Source organism: Chelonoidis abingdonii, chromosome 7, assembly GCF_003597395.2.
Source record: "Chelonoidis abingdonii isolate Lonesome George chromosome 7, CheloAbing_2.0, whole genome shotgun sequence".
NCBI classification, from domain to species: domain Eukaryota; kingdom Metazoa; phylum Chordata; order Testudines; family Testudinidae; genus Chelonoidis; species Chelonoidis abingdonii.
Window position 1 is genome coordinate 86,556,919 of NC_133775.1, and position 26,402 is coordinate 86,583,320.

General features: G+C 40.9%; 1 protein-coding gene across 2 annotated transcripts in view; it reads right to left on the minus strand.

The window, feature by feature from the left end:
• Positions 1 to 26,402, minus strand: part of GABRG2 (gamma-aminobutyric acid type A receptor subunit gamma2) — a 94,508-nt gene that overhangs the window by 36,475 nt on the left and 31,631 nt on the right. For both annotated transcript variants that reach the window (XM_075068086.1, XM_075068085.1), the window contains exons 3-6: positions 25,079 to 25,146; positions 23,212 to 23,432; positions 21,206 to 21,288; positions 20,384 to 20,521 (exon numbers count right to left, since the gene is read on the minus strand). In XM_075068086.1, coding sequence (XP_074924187.1) covers positions 20,384 to 20,521; positions 21,206 to 21,288; positions 23,212 to 23,432; positions 25,079 to 25,146 — 510 coding nt within the window. The remainder of the gene's footprint in view (positions 1 to 20,383; positions 20,522 to 21,205; positions 21,289 to 23,211; positions 23,433 to 25,078; positions 25,147 to 26,402) is intronic.

A 26,402-nucleotide genomic window follows, 5' to 3' on the forward strand; every position in this document is an offset into this window, starting at 1 on the left:
AAGGGACTCATTTTTCATGACATTTTTCACAAAATATTGTCCTTTTTCCTGCCAAAAAAGATTGAAATTATCCAGTCAGCTCTAGCATCTTTTATTTTATCCATTAATTCCAAACTACGAAAATCAACTTTCACATGTCTCTAACCTATTGAATTTAATGGTATTTTCTGCTGTAAAGTCCTTATGGATTTTAGGATGAGTATTTTCCTTTCCTCACAAATAGTACAGGAGCTGATAAACATAATTTTATAAGGTCTTCCTCAGGTCTCCAAGGCCTTGCATTATCTCTTAAGCACCATTAAGGATAGACAACAAAGACATTTCCTATTCCCAAAGCTCAGATACTATCGTGATGAGGGACATATAAGCACATAAATGGAGACTGATATTTGTATGAAGGATAATAGAGAAGATTATCTTGGAAAATGGTTTCATTCATCAGCTGTATGCGAACACCATAATGCAGTATTAGCTGGCTCTCCTAAACTTACTGATTCAGCAGCAAGGGCAGAAAAAGTTGATTTTGATAAAATATGAGCTTAGCCAAATCTAATGGAAATTCCAATAACCTCCATGAGGCCTCTTTCGGTTTCAACAGGAGTGTCAGTATCTTCAGAAGCCGTAAGTCCCTAGAACCAGTACCACAATAGACGTTGTTTTCTGTTAAAAACTAGTTACATCAACTGGACTGGTTAAAAATGTTCAGTTGAAACTTCTGAACCCCATTTCTTAAAACAGTGCTTATAAAGCCTGTTTGAGGTTCTGTAAAATTCTGGTTAAGGCCTGTGGTCTCCTTTGGTTCCTGTTATTCATACTGGTCATGGTTGATGGCTTGCAGAGCAAACAGAATAGCTGGTGCTATTTCACGTCTGAGTTAACATTTCTATCTTGTTTGCTGAACAAAATGGGAGGGGTATTGGGAATAAGAGACAATTTGAATTTTGGAAACCTGTACCCCAGATGTTGACTTCCCAATGCTGATTATGCAGATACATTACCAATTCCAAGCAGGGATGAACCTATGTTTTGCAGGGCCCTATATGAGGCAAATGGGTCTCATCATCCCTTCGCGTTCAACACACCTATGAAACTCAGCCTGTCTCCTCCTTCCTGCTATAAACATTTCTTGTATGGTGATTCAACATCTCGTAGTGACCCCCAAATGGACAGGGAAGCTAGGAGATAGAGCTGGCACCACACCGCATTCTTGCAAAATTCATTTTTTGCTGTAATTTGCAGCAGTAGAGTAAGGCAGAAACACAGAGAGGGAATAAGGGATGATGCTTGTCCTGGCAGGTTGGATATGTGCATTGTAATACAGAATCTATGGAAGTGCAGGGTCCTGTATGGTCACATAGGTTGCATTGAGCTAAGACTGCCACTCTGTTCATGTTATTTGTTTTCTACAGATGAAGCTGTCAATATGACTAAATAGATTAGGATGCATAAAACAGTCACCCAAGCTTGTTCATGTTGATCTTTCTGTGGAAGACACTATCATAATAGACCTGAAGTTGAGATGATTGGCCGGATGTAGGAATAATACACTGGCTATTCATTTGCAGCTGGAGTCCATTACTTATAGCCTGTAAGTGAGGCAAAATCAGTCATGATGTTGAGTCAGCTGTTATAGCTGAGCAGGGTACATAAAAAACAAAGCGATAAAAACCCTACTGATAGCTCATGATACTACATGGAGGTATTTGTTTAGCAGGAGCCCAGGAATTTCCTGGCAGGGATGTGAAAATGCTTCTTTCTTACTGTTGCCAGTTTCTTTAGACAAGTTGACATTCCTATAAGGACAGAGGAAGCAATCTTCCTTCAACAAGCTGTCTGTCCAGCAGCATGTTTCTTTTTAGCCTCCAGTGGCACCATTCCATAAGAAGCATTTACCATTAATTCACACATGCTGCATACAGGAAAGTGAAGTAGGAGCCAAGAGAGTCAGCAGTTCATGTAAAGCACTGCAGTAAAGCGAAACAGATGAGTAAACAATTCACAATGACCACGGGCTTTAACTGCATAAACAACAGTAATGGTGTTATTAAATTGCTTCCCAAAGGGATGCCAATGAATCTTAAATCTTACATCTAGTTTTAGTATACAAATATCTCTATTCAAAAGAAAACCTTTGTGTTTGCTCAGCTTTGTGGGCCAGATTTTGGGGTCCTTATACCCCTTCAGAAGCACTTACTCCTTAAATAATCCTATTGGAGCCAATGGGACTGCTTGCATGAGCAAGTTCTCACAATCCTGAGCAAGGGTTCCAAGATCTGGTTCTTTTTTTCACCTCTATTGCTACTATTTATATGTATTGCTGTAGAATTAAGGATCCCCAGTCCTGGAGCAGGACTCGTGCTAGATGCTATACAGAGAACAAAAGGCCAGTTCCTGCCCCCAAAGAGTTTACAATTTAAGTAAATTATCACTGAAACTTTGTAATGTTATAATTCAGAAAGTCAATTTCTATTCCTTGTGATTTTTCTTCATTCTGGATCATTACTGAGTCTTTCCTTTATATTTATTTTTAGTTAAACACTGTACAACCAGTTTTCAAACTTGGGACCACCATTAGTACCACCAATTTTGCATTCGGATGTTCATACTGACAGTCTCTAAATTCACCTTTTGAGTTCCAGTGCTGACTTGAGTAACTGCAGGGAGCTCTAGTTCAACTAGTCAAGTCTGAAAACTGGGCTCTGCAAATGAATTTTAGCACTTCTAAAAGTGAGGGAAATCAGCACAGGCAGGAGATAGGCATAGATATGGGACAATTTGTTGTGAAGGCTTTTGTCTCAGCTCTGTTAATATACCGCCATCCGGATTGGAACTGGTCGATGATTATTAGATAAACAACATATTTTGCCTAATTTTGCATGCAGAGCTCACTAGGTACGCAAAATCCTGGATGCTTGTCTGAACCATATCCAATTACATGCATCTCTTAGAACTGAAAATTTAGGGTGAAAATTGCAGAAGGGTTCTATGTTTCATGTTTTCAGTGTATATCCAAAAAATGTCATGGGAACATACTTCAGCTATTTTTGGCTCTTCCAGTTTGCATCCCATCTGGAATTTGAAGTTGGAAAGGCTTGAGAAAATTAATTAAAAACAAAAATGAACTTAACTTTCTCAGAAATGGCTCTGTTTGGAGCGTTGGTTGAAATTCTGAGTCACGTATTCCTTTTTTAAAAAATCTAAACTTGTTCTTACAGGGAATCCTCTTATCACTCAGGGAAACACAAATCCTCTGATCAACTTGCATACATATGGACAAATGTGAACACACTACATAGAGGAATACAGGGTAGGGAGCCCTTTTCACCTACCTTACCTGGGAGCATGCTTATGTCTGTTGGATGGGTTGAAACTAGTGAGGTGTGCTGAGAGCTCCAGAGGGGAAATTCCTGCTTGTCATCGTTAGGGTGTTTTAGCATTACAATCTTGAGGAGTTGTGGTAACTAACACAATATTAATCATGACTTAACATTCAGCATAGACAGGTTTACATAATATCAACTGGATTTACCTTAGCTTAGCCAGCTGGCATGACATTAAACAGTGACAGTCCTTGTCTGCACTGAGTGTTTAACATAATATTACCATGACTCTCAAGAACATGTTTTAATATGAGTTAATTGTCTAGTGAAGTCTTATGTTGGGTGGGTGAAAAATAAAGGCATTACCCCTCTCCTTTGTGTGTACAAATACACCAAGGGAGACGTGTAGAACACTTTGCAAAGGTGTAACTTGAACTGTTTCCCAAGCAGGCTTCCCTCAGTGCCCAGATAGTATTATGCCTTTTGAAGAGTTAATGGTTCTACGTATCCATTCTCAGACACTGCATCTCCTTCCCATCTCCAGTACAGCTCAGGCTTTTAGAATCCATATTTGGATCCTTAATGTTTGTATCATTCATTAGCAGTGTCTTTCTCACTATCAAGTTCTCATCTCTTCTGCTCAACTCAATGAGATGTTGTCTTCACTGGGAACTGAGGGGCAGCCACAGGTGCCAATAAACCACTTGCTTCCATGCATAGTTGAAAGTTTGTTAGTTCTTTCTATTTTTATAACATGCCTGTTAATAGAGGTATTGGGTTTTTTAATGATAGAGATGGTGGGGAAAAAGTAACTGGGTCCTTGTATGTTAGTCAGTAATATCTTTGGTTTTCTCTGGATGGCAACTTAACACTGCTACTAAGTTGTTTTTCAGGAAAACATGATAAAAAGGACCCTGGCTGTAGAACAGTGGCAGAGGCAGCAGGAGTGGAAGATGGTCTAATAAATTACCTTTGGTTACTGCTACTGAACCTGCACAGGCAGTGGGAGTAAGAGCCATTGTAGTGTCCGAGACATTAACTTTCTTTTGTGATTTTACCTCTCTCATTATTCTTGATTACTAGTCTGGAACAAAGCTGTCTACTGCAGTGAGCTGAGAAATGGACTTCCAATGAGGGAGGCTTGGAAGGATTCAGTTTTTATCTTACAAGAATTTGAGTGGATAACAGCAGATTATATACCCAAGAAAATCCCCCCAGTTTTTACTAACTTTAATTTTTGCATAATTTTATGTGTATACTATATGATCACAAATAATTATTTATTCAAAATATAAAGGCTTCTGCTCTCATTTATATTGGTTTTTCACTTATTTAGTCAGGAAATACCAAAAATAGCATATGACCAGTTATGACACGTTATATGACAAATCAGCAATAGTTCAAACTAGCATTGTCAAGGTGCTCTAAACTCAGAGAGAGGAAAAATTGTTGGATGAGCTACAACCTAAGTAATCTGGAAAATAAGCATTTTTGCAGCCATCCGTATTATTGACTTCTAACAAACAGATATTTTCTGACTAGTACCACAACCCTCACCCTCAGCCCTCACAAACCAAGGAGTTTGTTCTTCGTGTCACAGTAAGACTTGTCCACTTAAAAACTGGTGTTGTGAGGCATCATTCATTAGCCTGTAAAGTGTTCTGAGATTCCTTCATGTAGGGCATAATAGAAGAGGAAAGCATTATTACATTAACTGTATCCTGCACCTCTTTAGTAGCATATGTTATATTTTATTTATTATATTAATCTAATAATTGTACACTCTGCTCAGTGGCAGCAGGGAACAATTTTAACGGACTGTATTTTCTTTTTAGATAAGTGGCATATATATAGCTGATATATATATATATATATCTCTAAATGAGGAAATTATGCCTTATTTAAAAGGAAATAAAGAAATATGGTATTTGCAATAAAGAATTCATCTCACCAGCAGAAATAGGTCAGTTCATATTAATTTATTAAACTTGATTTCATAAGGATAAAATATTGTTTCCCATTCAGAAGGAGAGATTACTGTATTTAATGTTTCACTCTTGTGTTTCCCTTCCTAGGCTACTGATCCTAAGAAGTATACTAAAAATGTGAGCAAAGCAAAATTATCTCATGTGTGGAACTGCAGAGTATATCTACCAATAAATGTAATATAACAGCATGTGCAGTATTTACCTACAGGGTAGCTATATTATAGGGAATTCTACTAAAAGCCTGCACATGCTGTGCCTGTTTCCATTTAACCTCCTATTCCTATTTTCTTTTTATTTCTAACACAATTAAAAGTAAAATCTAGACCCAATGGAACTATGCCGATTGATGTCAGCTGATCACCTGGTCTCTTAGAAACCAGATGGTCTTAAATTTATTTTTCATATGATTTTTCCATATTGAAATATTTAAGTTGATTTGGTTGTTAGTACCACCTATTGACATTGTGTGACTCTGACAAGTCAAGTCTGTTGCACTGCCGTGTATTTAATCAGTCTCTTCAATTATATCCACTCAGATACAGTGATGGAAAACCCACAGCATCTTAGCTAAGTAGGTTACCAAAAATGCTGTGTAATGACATGAAGCTGAGAAGCTAGCAATTGCACTTACAGAGTGAAGGAATTTAATTGGGCAAGAACAACCTTGGAGGCATGTGTGTTTATTATTTAGGACACATATACACCAGAGGCAAATCCAAATTTATTTCAAATGAGCAATCCCTCCGTGATGCACAGCATCCGCGTCAAGCTATCACTGCCTTCACACATTCCTTCTAATATTAATTTTTAAACAAGCAATTTAGGTTTGTTAAAGCCTGATTCAAATATATTACTCCCACAGCAAGAAGAACAGGAAGGAGCTGAGGAAGGAAGAAGTGGAGGGAGGAAAAAAGAGAGAGATAATCATGGCTAAAATAATTGTACAGTGAGTCAGTTGTTATGTTTGGACGCATGGAGTTTCCAGAAATAAAGCACGAGTAGGGAAGAAATTCAAAAATCAGTGCAATGCGGATCAGCGTACCATTTACCTAGCCTACTTCATGACTCCATAACTGCATAATAGCCTCAGTTTGAAGAGTACAGGTTATTAAAGTAGATTAACATCCTACTTCCATTGCAGAATTGTTTAATGTATCAAGTTTAGACGTGAAAGTTACTAGGTGCTGAAAATTCTAAATAGCATTTTAGGCAACTCACCAGAATATAGCACTTATTCCTATATAATTTTTAATATGCCCTTCTATTATACAGAAAAATCTTCTAAAATAGGACTTAATATACAGACTCAGAGTAGCTCAAAAGTAATTATGAATCTACATTTTCTTTAGCCATTAAGCCATTGTGTATAATCTTTTTGAACTAATGATTTCCCATCACAATTCATTTTAATTAGATCCATCTCCAACTGCAAACAATAAAATTACAGTGATTTTCTCTTGTGCTACTACAACAGTTTCCCAGACAATCAATCATTCATACCAATATTATGATTTTACTCCAAACAGGAAGGGGGGAAAAAGAAGAAGAAAAAGGAAAAAAAAGAACTGAGCTGTGTAGGGGAAGTTTTTATTTTATACACATAATGTGCCTCAAAAACTCATCAGTACTTACAAAGCTATATTCACAACTGTGCTAAGGAACGATTGTTTTTGTGATGTCTATAAGTTGTTTGCTTTGTGGAAAATGCTTCTGAACATGTGATCAAAGCATGGATTTGCTGTTTTTATCCTTAGAAAGAAAAACAGTCAAGAGACCTTTTTTTCTTTCTTTCTTTTTTACAAGTTTAAATTTCATACTTTATATGTTCAATATTATTTGTCCTACTATTTTAAATAGATGAGTAATGTTTTTCCCTTGAAGTCACTGTTCTCTCATATCAGAAACAGTCCTATATTTATATTTATTACAAAACCAATTATTGCATTCAGCATAGGTGCTTTTCTAATTAGTACTGCATGAGAAGCAACTGAGATGTTTATAAAATCTGGCAGCTCCTCCGTGCTCTGATTGTTTGTATATTAATCTCTTTTTCCCTTACCTGTCCTTCCTAAAGCTGTAGTAAACCATGCTTGCAGGGCAGATACATAGAAAGACAAACTTGAGCCCAAAGAGCATCTGCTCAATAGAGCACTCTTACTATCTGAGGATAAAAGCCCTTTTATGACTCGGCTACAATTCCCACCAGAAGAAGTCATCTTTTTACTTTGTTGGGGTGACTCAAGACAGCATTACAGCCATGAATAGGCAAGACTGATCAAGGAATAAGATGGCTGAATTATGGTCACTGAAATGTCAACACCCATGTGATTATTGAAACCTTTAACCTTCCCTAAAAGGAGAAAATCTTTATCAAAGAGTCTTTCAACTCTCCATATAGCCACAGTTAGCAACAAGCAAACTTGAGGCAGAAAATGGAAGTGTAAAGTTCTCAGTATCTTTATCAATGCAAACTTGAATAGAAAAGTACATCTTTCAAAGTACAGCAGTTCAAAATATCTATTTCCATAAGAACACAGGATTTTCCCCATCAGTTCAGACCTTTAGTCCACAAACTCTAAACTTCCACTGTAAAATCATAGTTACAAAGTTAGGAAGTCTTTTTGTTCTGAATGCTTTTATGCATTAACAATGAAACTCTGATAGCCCTTCAAACTCAGTTACAACAGCAGTATGCGGCTAATGCATCTTTTATAATTCAGCTTTCTTGGTTGTGTGCTCCCTCTCAGCATTTTGCATTGAGCTGTTTTCCAATAGTCATTGCAGACAACAAAATTACAGAATCATAGCATGCACTGATGCAACTATCGTGGTCACATTAGCCCAAAAGTTCTCACTGAGAGCTGTTGTTCCTGAAAGAATGACATTTATTTTTTTCCAACCAGCATGGCAGGGTGCATCACAAACTTTGCTGCTCCGTGTCCAAAAGTAATAGGCCTCAATTAATTGTATTTCCTGGATGCCCTGACTGTGTCCTGTTGGATTTCACAAATGTGTGTATTAGAAGTCCTTGTTCCCTAAGGGCTGAAGTCAATATAAGTTTTGTTATTGACTTCACTTGCCATGGGATCAGATTCGTGGTGATTATAACTACTTCAGACTATAGCACAGAATGGCTTGGTGGATGGTCTTTTCACACTGTTGTCATGAGGTGCTGCTCACCTGCCTCTGCTAAACAGTAATATCTCATTAGATTGTATGTGCTATTGTCGTATGTGAAGTTATGAAGTTCAGCTATATATATGTTACTGAAACATGTTGTGAGGTTGAAAACATCTACAAGCAGCCTGTCAGGTACAACAGAAAAAAGGCCAAACAATGATAATAGCTTATTGAGGAAATGCACACAGCTATTGCCCCAGGAACTGTGTACAATAGAACCATCTCAGAGATAGCATTACACAGTGAGAACTGTTTGATCCAGGTCACAGCAAAAGGGCTTTCCAGCAAGAGGGAAGAAGATATAAAAGGGGGAAATTGACATCATGATGGTTCCTCATTCTCTCTACAACAACACACCTGGAAATACCTGAGGACAAGGACTGTGTGAAGTGATGGTCCCAGGCTAGAGGGATTTTTAGTCTGTGTATGTAAATCTGGGAAAGCCAAGGCAGTTTGTACCTTAAGAATCTGCCAACCTGTTTATCACTCAGGGTGAGAATTTGCTAATTCATATCCTACCTATCTAGTGTTTTAAGTTCAGTTTGCAGTTTTATTTCCTATGGTAATTTGCTTTTATCTGTTTGCTATCACTTAAAATCTATCTTTTGTTGTTAATAAACTTGTTTTTGTTTTGTCTAAAACCAGTGTGTGGAAAATATAACTTGGGGCAGAAAGTTATTTCATATCTCTCTCCACATTGAGGAGGGGGGGGGAATTTTATGAGCTTATGCTGTTCAGTTCCCTTTGCAACGCAAGACAGTATACGTTTGGGATTACACTCCGGGGGGCGAGGGTGTATCTTAGCAGTGAGGAGGTGTCTTAACTGAGCCTTCCCATGCAGAGGCTCTCAGCATGTGTGTGTGAAGCTGAGCTGGGTATGTCCCTATCTGTGTGTATAGTATTAGGAGACAGAAAAAAATCAGGCAAAAACGTAAGCATGTGTAAATAGGTTCATCCATGCAGTTGAGTAAATACATTTATAATTATTCATTTGTCACACAATTAACCAATTTGGATGGCCAAAGGTGGGACATGCAGTGGTATATTTTTGTGCTTTCACCTCCACCTTTATTTTGTGAACAGATGACTCTCATCGAGAGTGGTACAAATTATTCACAGTAAACAAATGTTCCTGAACAGATTATAATTTCTACAGATGTGTTCATTATTCATAATTGATTGATTCATAGTTATATAACTAAATTTGAACTTGTGTACTATTCAGAAAATGGTTGCTAAGCAGATTCACTCATCTTGTTTGCTACTGTAGGATTGGTTGTGTAAATTATATGGTATTATTTCTATTCCCTAGTTGGGGGTTCTCAATTTTATAAATAGGAAAAGTCCTTTTTATATTCACAGATTACCCAGAACTATATAATTGTTGTGAAACAATAAATAAATAACAAGTATTTTGTGTGAATAATAATAAAAAAATCTTTACTGAAGAGTGGACCCAGTGTGGATCCACTCATAAGTATTATTGTATTAATGGCAGTTTTGCTTTCTGCAGATATTCTTATGAATAAAACTTTTTCACTTGAATATTCGCAAATCAATGAATAAAAGGATGGTCTTGCATGCCATCAACAAATAGGTTTTGTTATCAAAAGTATTCACTAGTATTGTTTATACTGTACCGGCTGTACCCTAAAGATTATTTTCATAGGCAGCAAGACAAGGAAGACTCCTGGGTGATTCTCTCTGTATCTTCTGGAGTACTGAGTTTATTTCTGGATGCCACATTTCAGGAAAGATGTGGAAAAATTGGAGCCAGTCCAGAGGAGAGCAACAAAAATGATTAAAGGTCTACAAAACATGAGCTATGAGGAAAGAGTGAAAAAAATGAGTTTGTTTAGTTTGGAGAAGAAAAAACTAACTATAGGGTGGATATAACAGTTTTCAAGTACATAAAAGGTTGTTACAAGGAGTTAGGGTGAAAAATTGTTTTTGTTAATCTCTGAGGGTAGGACAAAAAGCAATGGGCTTAAATTGCAGCAAAGGAGGTTTAGGTTGGGCATTAGGAAAAAATTCCTAACTGTCATGATAGTTAAGCACTGGAACAAATTGCCTAGGGAGGTTGTGGAATCTCCATCATTGGAGGGTTTTTTAAGAACAGGCTAGACAAACCCCTATCAGGAATGGTCTAGTTCAGTGTTTCCCAAACTTGTTCTGCCACTTGTGCATGGAAAGCCCCTGGTGGGCCTGGCCGATTTGTTTACCTGCCATGTCCACAGGTTCGGCCAATCGTGGCTCCCAGTGGCTGCAGTTCACTGCTCCAAGCCAATGAAAGCTGCTGGAAGCAGCGAACCGCAGTCACTGGAAGCCGCAATCGGCCAAACCTACGAATGAGGCAGGTAGACAAACCATCCCAGCCTGCCAGTCCCTTTCCCTGCACAAGCGGCGGAACAAGTTTGCGAACTATTTGTCTAGTTATTACTTAGTCCCGCCTTAAGTGCAGAGGACTGGACCAGATGACCTATTGAGGTCCCTTCCAGTCCTGCACTTCTATGATTCTTTAGGATAATTTAGCCAGAAATATTTAAACTGACATAAAACATAAGAGTTACTGTACCATTGGGGTGCTGAATATCAAGATTTGGAATTTCAGTCTGTCTTTTCTGCTTGCTGCTTTAAATGTTCCATTGTCCTACAGAGAAAATGTTCTTTTGGCTCTTGTGTCTGAAGTCATAATTTAGTATTGTTTTAAAAAAAAGCAAACAAAGGTTGTGAAATAAATCTCCCCCTAAAGCATTACGAAGGGACCAATAAAGATCCTAAAGATAATCTCAGACACACTGGTTGTCCACTGCCTTGCACCTGTGCAATGTGATGTTTAGGTGAGTGCTGCTCACTGCTAAAAAAGAATACAAGTATATAACACCTATTCACTAACTAAATTCTTCAGTTTTGGCTGTGGAACACTTGGTATTGCTCAGGAGGGATTACTTGTGTAAGTGGCTATAAAACCCCCTCCTCCCTACCACTCTTAATCCTGTGGCTGCTGTTCACTGGGATGGACCATCAGCTCAATTTAGAGCAACTTAAGGGTTGCACTAACTTGCATTGTCTGCCTGAGGCATTGCTAGGTACAGGGACATTTCAGGGCCCTATCCCTGTACTATGCTGGCTTCTGAACAATCTTAGGATTGTGCTATGTAGAGGAGAACCTCCTGCAGCCACTCAAACCAGTTTTACAGTAGCCTTGAAACAGAAGAGCAGTTAGAAATCTGGCCTAATTCAGGTGAGAATTGGGCTACATACGTCATCTTTGTACTTTCCTGATCCTGGGTTGGCTGTGCCACCCATGGTCATCTCCCATCATAAGTTAGAACAGACTAAGGCTGCTCTAATGTTCACTGGCTGTTAGTGGCGCAAAGAACTGTTATGGCAGTTGGGGATAGCCAGCACATAGCGAGGCATTGGACGTGCCCCTGTCCCCTAAATATGCCACTACTCAATTAACATTGTTGATCACTGCATGAAGCTGCTGTGCAATTGCAGTCTCATGTCTGCTGGAGGACATCAGTCTACTCCCTGGTAAATATGATTTAAAAGATTATCAAGCAGATACGAAATATTTCTGTGAATAATAAGGTATAGAATACACTATGTGATGCTTTGCTAAGTTTACATGAGCATCTCCATTTCCTACAGAGACATCTAAATATGACATACAAAGTATATGTGTCAATACCATAGTTCAGATTAAAGCAGAAACATGGGAGAAAACTGGTGCCTGTTAGGAGCTTTCTAGGATTTAGGAGGATTGACTGCCTGCCAACCGTTCACTTCATTACAATGGTGCATCAAGATCAAATATAAGAGCATGTAAATGTGTTCTGTTTAACAGAACAATGCCTCTGACCAAATTAACTTGTGCAAGCAAAGAAGGCTGCTAAGGGAAGAAAGGTTCGTTTCCTACCTGAGTGAAAAACATCAATACAGGTTGACCAAGATTTTGTGAGCATGGACTGAGGTTCATGGACTGCATGAAACCTCATGCCCAAGCTCAGTTCAATATGAATGTTTCATACAGCTGTGTGGTAATGGCCTATGGACATGTGAAATATTTGATTGTAAAGAATGTGAGCTAAATCACTGCTGTTCCAACAACACAGATCTCAGGAAGCGAAAACTTGATTCTCAATTACATTCTGCCCCTTTGCTCAACTTCACAGCACAGACAGCTCAATTTACCCATGGGTAAAACACAGTTACCTCTGCTGTCGTGCTATAGGTGGCAGCCATTCTGTACCAGCATCACAACAGCTTTTCAGTAGGGGAAAAAATAGTGCATCCAACTGAAACTACGGGGGAATATTTGCAGGCAGAATGCAATTATTTCCACTTAGGAATCTGATGCTGAAGAGCTGTCTCCTGCTGCACAGTGAAATCATTTGGCAAATGAATTAACTGCCTAAAAGCTTCCAAATGTTCCAGGTATATTCACATGGAATGCACTGGCTGCGTCTCTGACTGTCACTGTGCTACTGAGTGTCTAACAATCCATTCTTTTCAGTGGAGTATTCAGAGACAACAGCAATAGCCGCTTACCACCTTTAGAGTTAATATTTCTTATTTACATGAAAGAAATCCTGGATGTCATCAAAGGCTAGAGCCCATTTGCTCGGTCATCACTTGATTTTTTGGCTCCATGTGACTTTCCAAGTACATTAGAGATGGTTTGAAAAGTTCACTATTTATGGGAACAGGTTCACAACTCAGGATGACTCACTGCATTTAAAAGGAGATGATAGGTTGGCTCGTGATATTCTAGTCATCTTTTTTTCTTTTGTAGAGGGCAATAGTCTAGGGTCAGATTTCCAAATCTGGGCTTTCCCAATTGTGTGCTAATAGTTGTGTGTGTCTAACATGCTGGTTGTGTGTATGCACTTTAGGGAGTTGCATGTGCAGGCAGTCATTTAGACAGGGCTGTCAGGTCTTACACATCTTATGTGTCACTTATTGTGATATCCAGGTCCCATTGGTTGTTCACTAATCTGTGTCAGCAGCTCCTGTGAGGCCTGACACACTCACCACACCTAACACATTGTTGTCATAATCTGTATGTAAAAGGTGTCATGTAAGACATCATATCAAAACTCAACTCACTAGTCCTGAAAATCATGGAGTGTATGTATGGCATGGGTACAAAGAGTTATAATTATGTTCTTAAAATGTGTTGGGCAACAATACATAAGCCCAGTCTCACAGATAAAAGAATGTGAATTTGCATATCTGATCAGCCTAGTCCTCAGGCAGAGATAATGGAAGTACGCTTACACATAGGGTAACAAAGCTATCAAGATAACAAGCAGTGGGGAAGACAGCATGGTGTCTATACCCCAGCAGCAGAGAGAAACTTTGTCTGGGCTTACTTTTCAAACAATACATTTCAAAGGTTTGCTGAACTATAAAAAGAAGGGGAGAGACCCCCATAGTTATCCTTCACCTAAGGAGTCAAGGAAAACAAGTGCTTTGAGCTCTGTGTGTTGCGTCCTGGCTAAAGATTTAACCAGCCATGCTGGAAGAAAATCCATGGTGAGAAATACTTCTTTGAACAAAAGACTCTTGTTTGTTAAGTTGAATTTTAGTCTTAGAAACGCATTTTTACTTTTTCTTTGTTTGTAACCATTTCTATCCTTATTGCTTATACTTGGTATCATTGAAACCTATGACCTTTTGTTAATAAACTTGTTTTACTTTTACCATAAACCAACATGGGGGGTTGACTGAAGTGAAGCATTTGTCAACCCCAGTTAATAAGCTGCTGTGTACCATCTCTTCAAAGGAGCAGCAAACATGCTAAGGCTTTCTAGATGCTACAGCAGGGGTCGGCAACCTCTGGCATGTGGCTCGCCAGGGTAAGCACGCTGGTGGGCCAGTTTGTTTATCTGCCGCATCAGCAGATTTGGTGGACCGTGGCTCCCACTGGCCGTGGCTCGCTGTCCCAGGCCAATGGGGGTGGCAGGAAGCCACGGCCAGCACATCCCTCAGCCCGCAGCGCTTCCCACCACCCCCATTGGCCTGGGACGGTGATTCACAGCCAGTGGGAGCTACGGTCTGCCGAACCTGCAGACGCAGCAGATAAACAAACTGGCCCAGCCTGCCAGGTGCTTACCCTGGCGAGCCGTGTGCCAGAGGTTGCCGACCCTTGTGCTGCAGGAAAAGGGTCTAGCATGTCAGAGAAAGAGGTTTCTGGGAGAGAAAACAGGGCTGGAAGAGCTGTTGACGTTCCCCTGCAAAGAATAACTGGGCAGTGGAAGCCGGTGTATGAACCTGTATGCTGGCTGTTGATGTCAGAGCTGTGAGCCACAACAGCATAGCAGTTAAAGCAACCAGAGCTGCAAGGCAGGTGTTGACTGAACCGCTTACTGGCCTGGGTGAACCTAGAGCATCATCTGCATTATCTACGTAATCAGGGCCGGCTTTAGGAAGTGTGGGGCCCAATTCGAACATTTTCCGCGGGGCCCTGGCAGGGATGACTAAAAAAAAAAAAGTGTAAAAAAAGAGCCTTTTATTTCTTCCATGTATTATTTCCGTAGCTATTGTGGCAAATTGCCAGTACTGTTCTCGGGGTCTCGCGCTTTCTCTTCTCTGGGGTAGGTTCAGGGCGATATTGCTTGCCTCTGAACCAGTTCTTAATCACTCCCCTAGTGTCCTTGGAGGAGGGGAGTGGAGAGGGAGCGGACCTGGGCCGCCTCTACTCAGGTCCCAACCCAGGGGCACCTGGGGTTGTGGTGAACCACTTGATAGCGGTTTCTTCCCCTGGGTTACTTCCCTCTCATACCCGTCAGCTTGTGAAGGGCTTTCCGCCTCTCTTCTATACACGCCTGGTGCCCCTTCCTAGGGTTTCTGTTGGGCTTCCCAATCCACCGCAGCACTCCTCCAAACCTTCTATTTCTCACTGGACAAACTCTTCTCTTCTGCCAATCTGCACTCTGCTCCAATCCAACCTTTCTCCTTCAACTACCACACCCTGTCTGACTGAAGCAGGGTTTATATCCACCAGTGACTGGAGTCAGTGCTCTACTGGAGTCAGGTGCTCTAAGTGAGTCAGGTGCTCTAAGTGGAGTCAGGTGCTCTAATTGGCCACAGCTGTTCTAGTTAATCTAAAGCAAACCTTCCTCCCTTGGCAGGGAATAAGGCCCCCTGCTAACACTCTCATGCTGCCCTCTGGCCATGCTGTATCACACTATATAAATAATACAATTATATATTATGTACATTGCATCATATATGCTGTTAATTGCTTATTAATGACTGCCATTTCACATGTGTGGGTCCCTGCCACTCCCTGCAGGAGTGCACATGTGTGGGTCCCAGCTGCTCCCTGCTCCCGTCATTGAAGCAGGTGTGCAGGACTACTTCCCTGGGAGCTGCAGGGCAGCAGTGGACATGGGGCTGGTTGGAAGCAGGGCAGGGGCTGACTGGAGGTAGGGTCTAGCTGCAGGCAGGGCAAGGGGTGCAGGGCTGGCTGGAAACGGGGGTGTGGGGTGGGCTGGCTTCTGGCAGGGCCGCAGGGGGATGCAGCAGGGGTTGAGAGGCTGGAGACGGAGGAGTGCAGAACTGGCTGGCTTCAGGCAGGAGAGTGCAGCAGGGATTGGCTGGAGACAGGGCAGGGGGTGCGGGGCTGGGTGTGGCCAGGGCAGGCAGGGTGTGCAGGGCTGGTGCGGGCAGGGCTGTGGGGGGGGCTGGCTGGCTTTGAGCAGGGCCACAGAGGTGTGTGGCAGGGGTTGGCTGGAGATAGGGCAGGGGGGTTGGCAGGGGCTGCCTGTGGGCACGGGGTGCAGAGCTGGCTGCAGGCAGGGGGGGCAGGGCTGGTGCGGGCAGGGCAGGGGGTGCAGCAGGAGCCCCGCCCTTTAAATAGCCCCCAAGGCTCCCACTATCCCAGGGCTCTGGGGGTTATTTAAAGGGCCTGGGGCTCCCCTGCTTGTACCCCCACCCCCAGACCTTTTAAATAGCTGCAGGAGCGCTGGAGAATACATGAGGGGGGGGGGGCTCCAGTGGCTATTTAAAGGACGGGGTGGCAGAGGCAGCTGGAGCCCTGGCCCTTTAAATAGCCCCCGGAGCCCCCCGATATCCCAGGGCTTTGGGGGCTATTTAAAGGGCCCAAAGCTCCAGCCGGGAGAGCAAGGCTGCAGGGTAGGGCTTGCGCTCCGGCCAGGGCTCCAGCCGGGAGAGCGGGGTGGTTTGCCCCGCTCCAGCCGAGGCTCCGTCCGGGAGAGCGGGGTTGCGGGGCAGCTTGCCGCGCTCCAGCCGGGGCTCCAGCCAGGAGAACGGGGCGGCGGGGCTTGCCGCGCTCTGGCCAGGGCTCCAGCCGGGGCGGCGGGGCTCCAGCCGGGGCGGCGGGGCGGCTTGTTCCGCTCCAGCCAAGGCTCCAGCGGGGAGAGCGGGGCTGCGGGGCTTGCCGCTCTCCTGCTGGGGCTCCAGCTGGGAGATCCGGGCTGTGGGGCAGCCCCGCTCCCACGGGCGCTTTGGTCAGGGGAGTGGGGCCATGGAAGACCCTGGTGCAGACCGCAGCCAGGGTAGGTAAAAAAAATTTAAAAGGCGCTTAAGACGCCGGGCCCTCTTAGGCACAGGGCCCGATTCTGGGGAATCGGTTGAATCGGCCTAAAGCCGGCCCTGTACGTAATGAATTCATCTGCAGTGTTGTGATTCATCACAGCCCAGCTAAGAGCTTGCACATTCAGCTGGGTTTGACAGGAAGAGAAGTATCTTCTCTGGGTCACAGGGAGCTGCTGTGGCACCAAGTTTTAGGGAATCTTTCTGCTTCTGCTTAGTCTGCTCCTACTGATGGAGCCAGGACAGCATGGAGTGCTGGGAAGTAGGAGACATTCATGGTTCTGGCTAAGAGGCAGGGTTGGACAGAGTAGGAAATGTGCTAAAATGAAAGAAAAGCAGATTTGGGGAAGCTGCTCCAGACTCCCACTGCCGTAGAACAACTCCCTTGGTGTCTTCTACAGACTGTGCTAGTTCTTCTTGCCACCCAGAAACTTTCTAGGCTCTCTCCCCTCCACATCCAATTAACAGATTTTCCTCCCGTCCCTCCCACCCAGTATCTTTCCCTCCAGGCCAGAACCTGATCCCTATTGGCTCTTCCAACACACCAAGTTGCCCCCAGTTGCCACTGCTCTAGGGGACCATGAAGTAGTAATCAGTAACTGTTTATCATTACAGAGAAATGTCAACATGGCGCTACACAAAATTTGGCAGTTATGGTAAAGCCTTGTCAACTTTAGGGAGTTTTTTTCAAAAAATTCCCAATTATTGTGCCACTGATCCTTACCATGGGTCCACCACTAGGACTGCCACTAGTGCAGGTGGATAGAGTTCTAGGGACCAGACAGGCCATGCATGTGTCCAAATGCCTTACTTGTGCACACACATTGGGGATTTCTTCATATAAGTTATCTATATGCAAATGTATCCATGAATGCTCGAGAGTCTGACTTTTAAACTCAGATGAGGAATAAGCAGCATGAAATAAACACATAGGGAACAAAGGCATTGAATTTTGGACCCTGGATAGAACAGCAGGAAGTATAGATTGGTTGCATTGTGTAAATGTGAACCGTGGCTACTAATGGAATGCATTGAAGAGTAAGGACACTGAGTAGAAATGAATCTTATGCACCTTGTTGTAACTGCAATTCTCAGCCTGATCATAAGGCACTTAGCTATATGCTATTATCTTTGGCCTGTCTGGCCTCCAGTAGCTCTCATACTGATGTAGGAGCAGGATTCCCCATGCTAATTTTGTTTATACGTGCAACCCTGCACACCTGCACCGGGTTGAATCAAGGCTAGACTCAGTTTTCATGCAAATAGCTCTAGCAATAAAATAGTGAGAAAAGAAAATAGAGAGAACATATGATAAACACTACAGGGAGGAGATGCCTATGAACGCAATGTTTTTCCAAGTTGTCTGTGCAGCCCCAGCAGGCCTTTAAGAGAAGCTTGGCAGGACTAAGTTGCTTTGGAAAGTATTTCTTGTCACTGATCTAGCGTTGACTAAAGTAGGTATTTACTGACTTCAAATGCACAATTAATATTGATTAGTTTATTTGTTTAAGTAAATGAAAAAGGGCAATGTGCACCAGCATACTAATAACAAATATGAGCTTTAAATTATATTGGTTCTCTCAGAGCACTATCGTGGTTTCTCAGACCAGATTAAGGGTCCCACAGGAAGAGCTTTTCATTTTGTCAGAATGCATCATTTCTTTCAATGAACACTCTCTTAACATTGCAAGGAACATCATCAAATGCTCTTGATTCGCAAATGCAGGAAGCAGTGGAACAATGGAACTGAAGCTTGCAGCGTGTTCAGATTGTATTACTTTCCTTTTCCAGCCAAATATTCTCCATTAGAGAATGGAAAAAAGAACAAGGAAAGGGAAACAGCAAATAAAAGAAACACAAGTCACGTCTGGGTGAAGTCAATGTGAGATTTGCTGCAGACTTTAATAGGAGCAAGACCAGACCCTAGAACCATCCGCTTATTCATTGCTGTCTTTTGTGGATGTGCCTGTTTTAGGGGCATGACTGAGGAGAGATGCTATGCTGATTGTATATTTTTGCTCTGGGGGTGAGTGACTCAACCATGCCTTACACAATGCAAGTTATTAGTAGCTGTGTTCCACCACTCTCCCCTTGCCCTCCTTTGCACCTTTCATCTGCCAGAAATGGTGAAAGGTCAAACATTTCCTTAATGAGATGACAAAATATTTTCTACAGCAAGGATGGCAGAAGGTGCTTTGAGACAAATGTGACCACAGACTAAGAAGCTTCAATCCTTTTCTTCCTACCCAGAAGACTAAATATGTCATCAGTGGTTAATATCCACTTTCTCAGGAACTAGGAACCCGACATATCCTGAACCGCATTGTTTTCACTGCGTATTATGTACAAGCAGGCAGTTTTCAGCACTAGCATACCTCCTTTTGGATTATGCTGGCAATGTGACCCTTTTATTAATAATTATTATCATTAATTATTGTCACAAACCCACAGATCTCTTTGAACTTGTGGAATAAAATTTGGTATCATCAAAAGAAACCTCTTTCATTTCAGCTTTCCTTTTGAAAGTAAGAATCAATGACAAAATAAATGTAAATGAAAGAATATTAGTATGCAATACCCTTTTGGACCCTTAATAGCTTCCACCAGTCTCCAAATGGCTAATCCTTTCCACCACCAATGCTAGAGTGTATGTGTTTCTGACCTGATTTATTAAGTGACATGCACTTTCCTGCCTAGTTAATGGAATAGTATTAAAAATGGTGACCTTACTTTATCATTTTAAAGTCTATTACACATACTGAAGGAGGGTAACACAGATGGAAATATAGAGCAGAACTACCTGAGACACATCATATCTAGTTCATGGTAGCTTTTAATAATTCAGAGCTAGCCCTGAGTAAGGGGTAGCGTGCAGCTATGTTGCTGCAACAAGGGACTTGTAACTTTGGGTCACAATTCTCTCCCTGGCTACCCCCTTGCTTTGGGGGAGAGGGGAGGGACAGGTATCATGTCGTATGGTCCAATAGTAGCTTATTACCCTCTGCACAACTGCTCAGCTACACAGCTCAGTGTCCTTAGGGATCCAGTCAAGGCTCCACTTATTCTCTGCTACACACTCCCCGTCCACCTCCATTGGAGAGGAGACTGTGGCCTCTGAGAGGCTGCTTTCTCCTTCCTGTGCTGCTGAATGTGCAGGGCAAGCTTGTGCAAGAGACAGCATTTCATTTTGCAGGATACATGGAGATCTGGTGACTCATAAGGAGTTAAAATCAATTTGTTCTATTAATTGCCAGTGCTGAGCTCCATATATAACATAAAACAAAGAATCTGAATGAAAACAGATTAGAAAAAAACAGCTTATCTTACCTGAGGTTGTCTTCACTACCTCAGTAGAATTTCTCAGTCCAATAAAAGAAAACTGGTAGAGCCTCCAAGATCTGGTGTCTCCCACTTCCACCGAACTGCGTTTCCACTGATAAATAATTTCTTCCCTGGGGTAGCCATCTTCAAGAAAATTACAAATACAGCTTCATACTCTTTTTTTAAAAAATTTTAATTAAAAAATTTACATTGTGGGAAACATGTTCATTTTCTATTTATCCAGAAAAAATATGGAGCAACATAGTCATGGGCGCGGGGGTATGTTAGTTACCTTTCAATTAATTTAATATTTTATTTATTTTCCAAAAGCGCATTTTTGGATGCGTTCTCTTTTTGCCTCACCCCACCTCACCGACTTGACATTTAGGGCACAATCTGACCCTTCTGAAGTCATTGTCAAATCTCTCATTTCACCTTATAGCTTGATTTCAGAGATGTCAACCCACATGCCAACAGTAGTCAATGGAGTGACAGACATATGCAACAAGTGTGACAAAGATCCAGATCACAACATTTATTAATAAAAGCTAACTCTCATGGCAAGCATAATTAAGCATTATGAATATCTGTGTATTCTCATCTAAGCTATGTGTCTCAAAGCACATACCATTCTCAAGTATAATTATTTATTATACTATATCTGTGAACATATACAATGTGTACACTTTTACAGAATAAGTTCCAGATCCTCCCTGATCCAAATTCAATTGAAGACAACAGATTGTGCTGATTTACCCTAGCTAAGAATCTGGCCCTAAGTATGTCAATGAAATGAAGGTGGAACAGGAAATTTAGCACACTACTTACAGCTTGAAAACTCCAGTGGACAGGAATGTTCATCCATTGGGAAGTTGTGCAACTGCAACTGGCACTCAGCATCTATTGTCAACCTAAAGAGAAGAGATGACAAAGATTTAGTATCAGAATATACAGTGCATGCCATTGTAATTTCTATTGAAAACTAGTACGGCACACAAACCAAGATTCTTATCAACATGCCCCCAGCATACAAAATATACAAAACACAAAATACTATACACACATAAGCACTGTATACAATGGATATAATTAAGAAATGATAATGGGTTTGAAATGGGAGCAGGGTTGGGCACCTAGTAATTCTTTGCTCACATTACTGCCTTTTTCTTCCTTTCTCATTTCATCCCTCATCAATCCAACTTCAGGATCACCTGATATACAGCAAGAAGGCAAAGCAATCTACTCATCAGATAATGATATTCTGATCTCTAAATACAATTTTTTCACTGATGTCCTTGTTTAAAACTGTTTGAATTTACCACATGCTCCATAAATTCAGTGACAGTTTGGGTTTGTTTTCTGTTGTGGGGATGTTTTAATATCACTCACTAGCATGAGTCCAGTTGGATCTTTCAGGCTTGCAAAAAAGCTTAAATCTGTGTTAGTAATTCTACCTTGAGGGGCAAGGTTGGCTAGAACATAGTTATACAAATGCCAAGATTCTCACTATTTTCATTAGAAAATCACTTAAGATTTGTTAGGGAATTTAGTACTCATGAAAGTGAGTGACCAACAGCAGTGGCTACAGCCAGGCATAATTCCGGCATGCACAGTATAAGCTTCAACACATAAGTCTTTGTTCAATATACCATATTTCATCACTTCCAATACTCTTGTAATATGGGATCTTGATTCAAGCCAAGATTTATTATCAGAATTTGAATGTTACTGGCACTAATCATGATATTTAATAGAACTACTGATTACATGTTAATGTCAGATCACTAAAGACAGAAACTGAGTGTTTTGAGGAGAAAAGTAGTGAGGTCTTAAGAGAGAAGAGAGCATGACTTGAGATATTAAGACCTATTTAACATGTCAAAAGCAGACGTTGGATGTGATTTATCAGACTGACTTTGATTCACTCTGGATTTAAATTCCAATCATTTTCCTATCTTTTCCTCAAAACGTGATGCATACTGAATGTAAAATAACTGCAAAATAAAACCCTTGTAATTCAGACATTTCTTCCAACTTCAAAAAAAAAAATTCTTAACCAATGTAGAATGAAGAAATTTTTTACTAACCTCTAAGAAACCAAAAGAGAAATACATGAACTGATAGATACATACAGTGTCCTAATAAAACTTTGATGAATATGAACTCAATAGGCTTTGGATCAGACCTTAAATGACTAATATTACCTCACCCATTTGTCTTTATTTCCACCAGGATTTTCACAAATTAAACATTTTTCACCTGGGAGCTTTATCCAGCTCCACTGAAGTCAAAAGGAGCATGAAATGGACTTGAATGAGAACAGGAAACTCTGATGCAAATTGGGTCATAAATACTGATTAATTCAATCAATGATTTTAAAATCCTCTAATTTAATAGCTAAAAGAGAAAATGATAAGAGAGGCAAAAAAAAAAACCTGGTAAGTGATAAATTGTAAACACAAATCAGGGACAAGATTGTGATATCCTTATACTGAATAGTTCCTTACGCCTCATGTAGTTCTATTTACTTTAGTGAGATTCCTTGAGGAATAGGATAGTAAAATCTGGATGGAAATGAGACCCTTAAACTATGGCAATATCCAGCCTTCTAAATAGACAAAGTACAAATGATCTAAGCATTTCACATTTACCAGGACATTTAAAAAATACAATCAGACTAGTTATGTTCTAAGTTATGCATTCCAGTTATGTTTAAACCTCTCCTATGATTAGAAATTAATTTATAAGGTATTTCCTATTCACGTTGCAATGGCAGAAAATGTACTACTTTGGCTTTTCCTTGAGGAACCAAATTTAAACTCAGGTGTAAATACCTTAGTGTATATAGCACCCTGCCATCATTCCAGATCCTGAGCATCCTATTGGGTGTTGTTATCCAATGAGCATCAGCCTTCTTGGAGTTTCGGAAAAATGTATCTGGTATCCAGATCTTCCCAACCATATTACTGTTCAGTCGGAGCACTTTTATTGTGCTGTTGAATTTCAGACGTCTGTCATACCAGGTTTGGGCGAAAAATATATCGATTGTGTATTCCTGTTCATTAACCAGAAATAGTAGTGAAAACATTGTGCATGGCAGTATCAGAGGTGCATTTTTAAAAGCATTTCTCTGAAAAACCTGAAAAAGTATTTTCAGTCACTACAAGAGGGATTGATGCTAAAGATGGTTGAAAAACTTATTTGATAAATGCCATGATTTTTATTTTCAAAAATAAGGTTTGATGCTCCCTCCCCCCCATTATTCACCCAGTTATAACTGATAGCTGCTGGTTGTATCTTTTTTCAAGTCAGTGTGTCCCTTCCACCGTCCAACCAGTCTTAGTTCAGAGAGGTGTGTTTGATCAGTTAGGTAGGGGATACACAATCCCTAGGGTCCTGTGAGGAGGCTTGGAAGGAAGGGGAAGGCTTAGCTGAGCTGGAACCTCCCCTTTCTCTTTCCCTGCCCTGGCACCCAGAATGCACATGGAGGTCATGCCTGATCAGGGAGTGGGGTCAGTGGAAGGGAGAGAATTCTCTGCCTCTTTATGTCCTCCCATTGGCTAGTCTGTGGTAAGGAAGGAAGACTTGATTGTCCCTTATGCTTGTCCCCTTGCTGCAGCCATTCTGCAGATCTTAAGAGGCGTAGTTTGAACTGTGTTTCCAAGAGGCTGTGGGTCTGGCCAGTCACTAGTTTCGGGCATGAGGAAAATATTTGTTTCATATGGGAAGATTGGCAAGGTGTCTGATCAGGGTTTTTTTCTCCTTCCTTGCAGCATCCTGGAGGTCCAATTCTAGGTTAGTTAAGAGAGAAATTTAAAAGCTTTATGTTAATAAGAGACATTTGTAATTTTGTTGCAATTTGCCGTCACTGAGAAGATCAAAGGGGCCAACTACGAACGGTAAACATGAGAGACCCAGTAGAAAGCTGGTGGATCCTATCAGTGTGCAGACCTTAAGTCTTACCTATCTAACCTTTCATGTACAGCTTCATTCCACCTCATGGAGAGGGGGGGAGAGGATTCAGAGGTGTACTGAATCCTAGGGATCAGGCAGAAGGGGGCCACCCCTAACTATGGGATATTTGACATCAGGGCATTTAAAACCACACTGGATCAAAGTAAATGTCAGGTATTTCCTGTGGAAGGTCTATCACCCTCCAAAAATTAAAAGTTAATTAAATTGCAGATCCATCCCTCCATCTCTGCTTAATTCTACTGTATGTCATGATCAATATCTGTATTTCTATATCAAACGTTGCCTCTAACACAAGTGTTATGACGTACGTATTACACAGGCTGTTTCTGGCTGTGAGATGATGACACGAATACTAAAGAGTTGGCCCCTCCTCACCCAAATTATCAACATGTTCTGGACTGGATCTTGCAAGCTCTTGCATGATTAAATAAGGGACGACAACATGGTTGCACAATTGTGAGCTAGAAACCATGTAATAATGTTAAACACACTCACACCTTTTTCTGATATAAAGAAAACCTCTGTTTCCACTTCCCCTTACAACCATGCCCTACTCTTCTCCATGAGATTGATATAATTAGACTTCTAAAATAAAATACATTCAGTGCAAGTGTCAAAAATAATGGAAACATAATTGCACTGCAACTATAAAGGAATTATTGCATGCATCAAACTGAATATACCAATCATTAAAAGTGTAGCGAAGTGTTAAAAACAGTTACCTACCATATTGATAGCATTCACTGGACCGATGCTATTTACATACATGTCAGTGTGAATTACTGTTGGTTTCACTGCAAGTAAAACAATAAGAATTGCTAATACAAATGATGGTTAAAATCCACAACATAAAAACCACACATAGGGTTATTATTTTGGAGTGTCTATTTTGTGTGTGGTTGGGAAGTGGGAAGTAGGAATGTGTGTGTGTGTGTGTGTAAGAGAGAAACACAGATTTCCAAACAGCAAATATAGTACAAAATAAATTTTACAGCAATAATTCTAGTTCCTCAATAGACACTTCAGAGCCGGATTCTGATTGCACTTATAGTGGTGTAAATGAGGAATAATTATTGGACTCAAAGGCAATACACTGGTGTGAGTGAGATCAGAATGATGCTATGCCCATGTGATGTTGTCTGTGTAGGGGACTTTGTTTCTCAAAAACATATTTTATCAAATGCTACTTCTTGAGAAAACAAACACTTTTTCACAGTCCTCTTACACAGTGTTTCATCACTCATTTCACATGATGGGACTCAATGCAATGTGACTGGCATAGCCTGAAGTGATGTCTGCAGATAAACAATCACTTCATGAGCCCAAAACAACATTTGGGGCTTGCAAAACAGGAACAGAAAACAATTGTTAGACTAATTTAGTTTGAAATATTGTTTCCCCACTTTGACCATATTAATTCCAGACACTCTTAACTAAAACAAAATCAATCTTCCCAGATTATTTTTATGGATGCTCCACTACTTTTATTCCCTAAATACTGGGATTGGGAGAACAAGCCATACAACATTTCTGGTTATATGTGTTTCATTGGGAATTCCTTTGCTATTTTTACAATGTGTAAGTAAATATTATCATTGGATGTTATCCACATAAACACTCAAGTTAACTTTCTTTGTGGAGTAGGTAAAAATTGTTATCCTTGGTTTTGAACTTCTTCACAAACTTGCTTGAGCTAACCTATTTCATGGAGCTTGCTGCCCTCTACTTCCCTTTGTTTCTCTAGTCCATGACTTCTTTGCTCCTTTCCACAATCTCATTATTATTATTATATGAGACCCTTCACTTCTGTAGCTTTTTATGATATGGGACAGGCTTCATATGTTGCTTCACTTCTTTAACTAGTCCATTGCTTTTCTAAGCTCATATGAAAACCCTTAGGAGTGAGAGCCTCAGCTGATGAAAATGGATATTAAACCATAGTGTCTCCCTTTTTCTATACTCCTTTCTATCCTCTCCATCTACTGCTATGTATTATTTGTAACTCTGTGACTGTATAATTTAACTGTTTAGACCACTTAGTGATTCTCAC